This window comes from Ipomoea nil, unplaced genomic scaffold (assembly GCF_001879475.1).
Source record: "Ipomoea nil cultivar Tokyo-kokei standard unplaced genomic scaffold, Asagao_1.1 scaffold1875, whole genome shotgun sequence".
NCBI classification, from domain to species: Eukaryota; Viridiplantae; Streptophyta; class Magnoliopsida; order Solanales; family Convolvulaceae; genus Ipomoea; species Ipomoea nil.
The window spans coordinates 125,089-134,140 of NW_017618303.1; the positions used below are offsets into that span (position 1 = coordinate 125,089).

Consider the following 9,052-nt stretch of genomic DNA (forward strand, 5'->3'; position numbering starts at 1 on the left):
TGGACCATGGTCTACATAATAATTTAGTGTAAGCTATTACCACAGTCATTATATCGTGCACCGCGGTGCATAATCGATTATGCACCGCGCGTCAAAACGGCACCGTTTCTGCAGTTATAACGGAGTGAACCTACAGTGTGTCTAAACCGACACTGTCTCACGTATTATTTTTATATTATCAAATGAAACTGCAGTTATATCAAAATGATACTGTAGTTGTGGTGAAATGAAACTACAGTATATATAAAATGAAACTAAATAACATTTCACATATTTGAGTGTATATTGTACAATGAAACTGTAATTATATTGAAATGATCATGTAGTTGTGTTTTAATGAAACTATAGTGTATATAAAATAAAATTAAATAACATTTTCACATATTTGAGTGTATAAATATTGAATGAAACTGTAGTTATATAGAAATGAAACTGTAGTTGTGTTGAACTGAAACTGCAGTGTATACAAAATGAAATTGAAGAACAGAGATATTTTTTGCTAAGATTCTGTTTCTTTTTATTAAACAAAACAACGTCATTTTGATGCACGGTGCATGATCGATCATTCATCACGGTGCACGATATAATTTGCGCTATTACCATAACTGGGCCAATGTATTTAAAACATATCTAAATAATTTAAGAAGCTACCAACCCAATATTTCATTAATGTTATTTGCAAATTGCAATGTAATTAAACAGGTGAAGTTAGCCCACAGTTGGCATCAAAAGACTTTGGGTCCAATTCAAGTCTCATTAAAAATATTCCCAATTTTATTGGGCCATGTAGAATGACAATATATCCTCTCTCTCTCTCTCTCTCTCTCTCTATATATATATATATATATATATATATATATATATATTAATCAACAGTTATACCCTGGACCCGATTTCACTTTGTAGGTAGATTCGGATTCAAAATACACAATTTACATACTGAATGTTCAAATTTTGAATTGTGAAATGTTAGTTATTAGCACCGTTGAAAAATTCATTTAATTTAAGTAGATTGGTAATGTTGATTTTACAATTTGTGCAATTGTCTGCTGCCTAACACAACTATTCGAAAACAAGTAAAAAATGCTAGTTAATAATGTAAACTTTGTATATTGTCATGAGTAAAGAATTTTGAACCTACTCCAAGCCCATTTCGTGGTTTTAATAATCTTGTCGTTGAGTCTGATTGTCTTAATTTTTGTTCTAATTTTAATTCTTTTACTTTGGACCTGTTGTATGTGGGTTTGATTATTAAGCAATGTTGTGATATTGCTCGAGATATTGGGAACATATATGTTCACTATATCAATAGGTTAGCGAATCATGTGGCTCATATATTAGCATGGGCATCTGATTCTTTGTATGTCTTAATTGGGTTGTGAGTTTCTATACCTCCAGCCTGTATTTCGTCTTTGGTTGATTATTAATGCAGTTCGCTCTATCCTTTCAAAAAAATAAGTCCCTTAGCTTGTTGGCCTAAATAGGAAAATAAATCCCTATAGATTAATTACAAATTGATTGCTTGAAGAAAGAGGTAAGTAATCTCCTATCCATGAGCACAAATATAATCTTACCAGCTATATTTCACTAGGGCTCAAATTCATGATCTTTCATTTGAGAGAGTCACTTCATGCTATTAATTAAACGACAAGGTCATTGATATTTAAATGGTGTCAAATGAAAAATGGTACTCCGTATTTAAATGGTGTCAAACGAAAAATGGTATTTAAAGTGGTGTCAAACTTCAATCTTTTTGCAAACTTTTGTGAAAGAATTAGGGTCTCAATTTGAGTGTTTGTCATTGGTACTCTTGTTAAAATGGTTAGACCCTATTTGGTAAAATAGTTAGTTTATAGGTCAATTTTAGCTTATTTGACCATTATTAGTTGTTTGACTTGGTTTAAAATCAATATAAGTATTTGATTAATTAGCTTTTTGTACTCCAAAATGCTAAATTTCAAAAAGCTTCCCAAAATAACTTTTTCAATTAACTTTTTGAAAAAAAAAAAAAAATTATACCAAACAGCTATCAGCTAACATTTAATTTACAAAACATCTTCTTTTTTTTTTTCTTCAATTAACTAATGTTATTAACTAGTTATACCCTCTAATTAACCCAACCAGTTAACAACTATTTACCAAATAAGACCTCAGGAGCTTGTAAACTAAAAAGGATGGGTTAATGTCGTACGTCCAGGCCGGGTTGTAATAAGTGATATAAACTCGGATTAAACCTTTACTCTAAAGTTAGGTTTTGTGGTGAATGTTTTACCAAGAGCTTTAATTATTAGCCGATCTCTTGTTGTCATTAATCTAATGAGCGACCATTTCATTATTTCAAAGTTTGACAACTCCATCATATTCATATACACGGACGAAATTAGCCATTTTTTTTAAGGATTATTAAATAAAACAGACATTATTACATAGTGGGTGCATTTCCTGTTGTCAGTGCAGTGTTATCTATCTACTCAGGCAGTGCACTTAATTAGTGCGTATCCTCTACGACATTACGTGAACCAGTCCGACAGCTACGCATGCATGTATCCATGCATACATATGAATACATTTCATTATTTCATGTCAAGAGTTATCCTTCCAATTCTCAGATTGTTACTTGCATGGATGACGAGGAAACTAGCTATAGGATGCAGTCACTACCTGATAATATATATATTGAGTAAACTATGTCATTATATAATAGTCAAACACTTTGTGCACTGATAACACTCGAGTTAAACTCCCATATGAGAGGTTGTGAGTTCGAGAACAGATACTACATTATAATAGAGTCAGTAGCAAAGTTCGACTAAAAGAGATGACTCTATGTCTCCACCCACTCATCCCCTCAGGCTTAATTAGATTCTTACACAGTTGTAAAGGAAGAAGGATAAAGTGAAATCTTATTATTTCTTGTGTTTTTTTTTTTTTTTCATGTTAAATTTTAACTTGCTAGAACTTTGTATATCTTGTATATATAATATTGAAAGATGATTAATAAAAGATTAATGGTTCTCTCTATTTTTTTATCACTCTACTTTATTGTATATTCTTATTTTCACGCGAGGATACTTCCAAAGATGCTCTGTGAATCACTGATTATGGTCTAAAATGACCAAAATTCCCTATATATAGTATTTTTGAAGGCAAATATACTTCCAGGCGAGTGGCAGACTCAGGAATTTTGTTCAGCGGGAGCAAAATATTAACAAAATTGATAATTAGAAAAAAAAAAATGAAACACTTAAAAAGTATAGCCATAAATAATGTTGGATATAAGAAAATTATAAAACACATCAAAACATTATAAAAATATTCATAACAAAATATGAACATAATCAATTTGATAAAATAATTTGAATAAAAGATCCATTATAAATTACACATCTCATCTCATCTCATTATTAATATATAAATGAAGATTATATTATTGTGTTGAAGCAATATGTACTAATTAATAGTGAAAATGTGAAATAATGAGAAAAGGTAGTGTTAATAGTGAAATAATAAGAAATGTTGAAAAAAGATAGAGGAGAATTAAACCCTAGACTGCATTCAGGACAACTACACGCTCAGCCAACTAGGCTAAACCACATTCTGTTAGCATTTCTCTATTTTATAATACATATACTAAAACTTGTACTATATATACACATATACATACAATGGTTATATAACGGGTGGGGGTGGGGTGAGTGGGGGCAGCTGACCCCACTGCCCCCTCTGTAGGTCCGTCCCTGTTCTAGACTATACATGTTCCCACCATCCAATCGAGCCCCTTATCTTCACATGGGAGTATGTGACTTGTGAATTGATAAATTGATTGATAACTTAATAGAGATATATAAATAAATAAATTATTCCGAATAATTTTCTAGCTTTTTTATATTGTAATTAATTTTGCTTCTTTTTTTAGAAACATGATGGAGGAAAACTCGATCAAGCCCTTTATCTTCTCACATTAAGAGAAGTAATACCTGAATTAATACTCAGCTTTTCTTCTTAAAAGGCTCTAAGAATTGACTTTAACTTAGATCGTTCGTTGAAACACCTTAAAATCCTCAAGCACACATGTTTGCTTCCTTTATCAATTAACCATCTTGTCATCAGTTGTGTTGTCCTATTTCGTTCTCTAATTAATTATGTTAAGGTAAACATACACTATTTAAACCGAATACCAAGAAGCTATTACAATATTAATTTACAATACGTTTTAAAAAAACAACATATATAGAACATCTAATTTGATTGTCAAATTTCGATTTTGCATAACCATTGATAGTAACTATTGAGAATTCCGTAAGTCCCACACACTCGGGATGAAGGTTTCTTCCTTTAACTAGTTTGGTTGTTTTTCTTTGAGGTGCTCCCTTTGATGGATTTCAAAAAAAAAAAAAAAAAAAAAAAAAAAAAAAAAAAAAAACAGGAGTATAGTGTATAAATTGTGGGGTTCATGGCACAGTGGCAAACATCATAAGCATTCGTACGCTATGAATAATCCAGCATATATATATGTTTTGACGAGGTGGTCGACGCAGAATTGAAACAACCACATTTCTCGTGCTCTGAATATGGATTTTAAGAATCCTTCAACCATTGAATTCCAAGTCCGTATCAAAGCATATAAGCCGCGCGGTCAAACGTAGTACTACATACACCTCACACCTTCTCTTCCTCACTACACTACTCATCTTTTTTTGAAAACCAAACTGCTTCATAAATCATAGTAAACCAGCAATACAAATGGGTGGAAAACCATCCCACACACCAAAGACAGATGATGAAACAGCCGCCCGTGCAAGCACATAATCAACATGATTGGCTGATCTTTTAACATGACAGATTGACAGACAACTATGTCCCCAGTATCACAAGCAATTATTAATATATTAAAAATGTACTTTTAATATTTTAAAAATATACATTATATTCAAAAAAAATTATTTAAGTAATGAAAGTACATTGAGTTAATTCCAGCAATGGTCCTCCGACTATATTGATTTTTCAAAATTAGACCCCGACTTTTAATTTGGACACTTTAGGTCCCTTGACTTTCAATTTCTTTCCAATTGAGGTCCTTCCGTCAGAATACAATTAATTGAACTTTAAATGAAGGGGTAAACTCGTCCTTTCACCTGCCTATGTATTATTCTTCATATTTCTCCCTTGTATAAGCGATATATATGAAGATAATCTCAGTCAAAGTCCTAGAATGTTCCTCGTCGTTCCCCATTTATTGACTGCCCATGTGTGCGTTTCTCCATTATTGAGATGTTTACAAGGTATAACAGCGAAATACGAAGAATAATACATAGGCAGGTGAAAGGGAGAGTTTACCTCTTCATTTAAAGTCTAATTAATCGTATTCTGACGAAAGGATCTCAATTGGAAAGAAATTGAAAGTCAAGGGACTTAAAATGTCCAAATTAAAAATCGAAGACTAATTTTGAAAAATCAATATAGTCAAAAGACCATTACTGAAATTAACTCTTATTTTATATAATATACCTTTTGTTATGATCCACACAATAATTTACCTGGTACCTATCAATCCCTCATCCCCAACTCTTTTCTTTTTTAATACTCCCTAAGTCTTATGTAAAACTATTTCAATTGCACAGTTCCAAGCAAGCCAACCCTGTTTTGAGAATGGCCTAGGGTTCCGCCTTAATTGCACTACATGTGCCATAATTACAACTTTCCAGCTAATCTCCAGTCTCATTCAATATATGCCCTCCACATCCTACAAAATTATGGGTGTAGATGGAATTTTTAATATTTTTGTGAAGAAAAAAAAAAAGATAAAAGAAAACAGATAATACACATATATTTAGAAAACAAAAAATAACGCTCACAGATAGTTAAGTTGATTTCTTAGTGAAAAATTACACCCAAAAACGCAGGATTGAATCTTGATAATTATAAAGAGAGAATTTCATCGTCTTATGGGGTGTCTCTTTATAGTTTGACACTAGACACTAATCTGTCATTTCATATAAAGGATCGCTAATAAGAGTGAAGTTTGAAAAAAATATAAAGAATTGCTAACTCACTGAGATTTAACTCATTTACGTCCTTATGAGAGTCCAAAAATGAGAGGTTTCGCTTGTTTCACCTATACAAAATAAAAAAATAAGAAAGAAATTTGAAATAAATGCAACTAAAAATTTTGCCAGCCATTAATAAATGATTTCATATTCCCCAACCACCTATTTGTTCTCTTTTAATTCATCGTCATAATTTCACTTGGACCATCTAGGTTTCGTCAATATCACATTAGACCTTGGTCATTTCAAATATTATATTTTCACCCATATATTTTTTTTTATCATGCATTTTAACTATGTTCATTGTTCACTACTATAGTTAAATTTTCAACATTATTATAATAAAATTATATGATTTATAATTATGAATGGTGAATAACCAATACTCAATTTCAAATTACATATACATTATTTATTTAAATAATATATTAAAAAAAAACATTTTGTAACCTTTTGTATAATAATAATAATTCATTATCTTTGCATAAAACACAAAATGAATTACTTTCTAGTACACAAGAGTATGGTTTACCTTGTACATGCACATTCTCAGATAGTGGTTGAGACTTTCCTTAATCATATCCAAAAAAAAAAAAAAATACTATACAAGTTTTCCACTTTTTTTTTTTGAGTAGTACTGACTTTATTACAATGTTAACACCTCCACGTACTGTGGATCGAACCCATGATCCCCTATTAAGGAGAGTCACTCCGTGCCACTAGATCACAAGGTCATTGGCAATTTTTTATTTTTTTATATGAACACTAAAAATAAATATTAAGCGGGCGCATGTAATTTTAATTTTATAAAATAATAAGGTTATATGCTTTAATATCACAAAAATGAAGGACCGAAGGTTAAATATTCATTCATTTGTTGCGCTTCCAACCGTAACAATAATTGTCTTCCTCAGTTCCTCCTTAAATGGTGTGTCGCCCACTCGCCCTCCTTACTTTAGTTCTTCTCGAATTGTTTAAGCTGTGTTGTTCTAAGGTTAGCTAGTAGAATTATTGAGAAGAAGTTGGAGAAAAATGATGTTAAGGGACGTTAAAGTGTTGGGTTTGGTGTTGTTGGTTGTTTGCGGCGGCGGCGGGGCGGCGGCGAAGGATGACTTGAAGGACAAGTGCGGGAAAGAGTCGCCGAAAGTGATGGATTGCTTGTCGTACGCGATCGGGACGGCGGACGCGCCGAGCAAGAAGTGCTGCGACTCGGTGTCGAGCATTAAGGAGACGGATCCGGTGTGCCTCTGCTACGTTATACAGCAGGTTCATAAAGGGGATAGCTCCGTCACGAGTCTTGGCATTAAAGAGGATCGGTTGCTTAAGCTCCCGTCCGAGTGCAAGCTCGCCAATGCCAGCACCACCAACTGCCCTAGTAAGTTTTTCCTCCTCTCTGCCCACACCGACAGCTCAGTTAGTTAGTTTTTGCGAAATAGCTAGATTATGAGCAAGGATAGAAGATGGAATCTTGCCTGTTGGTCGCAGTGTGGGGTTACACCTAATGTGATAAATGCTCTAATAAGTTTTTCCATCTCTGCCCATACTGGTAGGTCAGTTAGTTTTTGAAAAACAGATTGTGTACAAAGACACAATATGGAATCTTGCCTGTGGCAGTGTGGGATTACGCCCAATGTGGTGGATGCCCTAGTAATTAAGTTTTCCCGTCTGTCTCTGTATGCTCACACTAGCAGTTCAGTTAGTTTTTGAGAAATAGATTGCGAGCAAGGATACAAGATGAAATTTTATCCGGTCCGTCATGATGTGGTTGACTAATTCTGAATACCTGACACTAATGCTCGATTACTAAGCTACCATGATCTACACTTTCGCAATCCTGTCGAGTTAGAGTCGGAAGCGACTATTATACAAGGACCATTGTCCACTTCGGATCATTGGCATAAAATTCATTATTAGTATATTGAAGGTTTATTTTATGAAAATTCATTTTGTGTATTGAAATTTATTTTTAAGTATGTTATCAAAAAATGAACATTCATGACATTAAAAATGAACATCCGATGTACTAAAAATGAATATTTATATTTTGTCTATAGTTCATAGTATAATTTTTCGGTGTGTATGTGGAGACGTTATGGTAAGGGAATTTCGTCTTTTTTTGTGGCTATCAAAAAACCCTAACTGTATCGCCGCCGACGTGCTTCCCGGAGCATTGTTTGTCCGGCGCCGACAGGCAGGGAGCTTCAGAGGGCTACCGGCGCATGCAAGACCTAAGCATAATATGGACTCACCTGATTTTTATGTTTCCTTAATTGCAGAACTGTTGAACCTTCCGGCGGGCTCTCCGGACGCCGCCATCTTCACTAACGCTACAACTAGTCACGCCACTTCGAAAACCCCCGGCGCATCTCCCGGCGGCTCAACGTCACAGCCGGCCACCGCTGGCGGTGACTCTGGTGGGTCGTTCAAGCACGCCCCGCAGCTCGCCGGAGTGCCCTTGTTGGCCGCTGCCGTCGCCGTCGTTTTCTGGGCTTTTCCAAGTGTGGTTTGAATTGCAGGGTGATGTGTTGTAGCCTGCAGTACGTAGTTATTGGTATTTTAATTGTTCTAATTTTCTTTAATTAATCTCCATTTCCACTCTTCATGCTGTTTTAATTTGTACGTTGGAAAATTATCAAGAGCCTTTAATTTATTTTATGTTTTCTCAATTTATCACGTTAAAACATGATTGGAATAAGGGTCAGAGTTTAATTGAAGGGAACCGCAACAAAATAAAATAAAATAATTAAAGAGAGAAATCTAACAAGAAACAACATTACAAAAATTGTTTAGTAGTACTACATAGTTGTTGGAGCCATGATGACTAGCTACTAACTTACTACCATCTTAGCTGTATGCATTAAATAAATTTCGTTCTTATTTAATAACCTACAAATTATACAGAAGATTGATATAAACTGCATTAGAAAAATCATATGTGACAGGCTCGATCAAAAGAACATTTATAAGAATCAAATTTATAACCTTTTAAATTTTGATATGAAAAT

At 33.6% G+C, this 9,052-nt stretch overlaps 1 protein-coding gene across 1 annotated transcript; it reads left to right on the top strand.

The window, feature by feature from the left end:
• The first annotated feature begins 6,971 nt into the window (after positions 1–6,971).
• Positions 6,972–8,713, top strand: LOC109193394 (non-specific lipid transfer protein GPI-anchored 1-like). The gene is made up of 2 exons (XM_019344249.1): positions 6,972–7,422; positions 8,324–8,713. The coding sequence occupies exons 1-2, from the start codon at positions 7,080–7,082 to the stop codon at positions 8,554–8,556; spliced, it is 576 nt and encodes a 191-aa protein (XP_019199794.1). The 5' UTR covers positions 6,972–7,079; the 3' UTR covers positions 8,557–8,713.
• Positions 8,714–9,052: the final 339 nt, after the last annotated feature.

What these genes read in the sequence shown, in the direction of transcription:
- LOC109193394 (XM_019344249.1), top strand. Translation starts at nt 7,080, where the DNA reads ATGATGTTAAGGGACGTTAAAGTGTTGGGTTTGGTGTTGTTGGTTGTT. An exon ending in CAGCACCACCAACTGCCCTA is followed by an intron (nt 7,423 to 8,323) that starts GTAAGTTTTTCC and finishes CCTTAATTGCAG; the next exon opens with AACTGTTGAACCTTCCGGCG.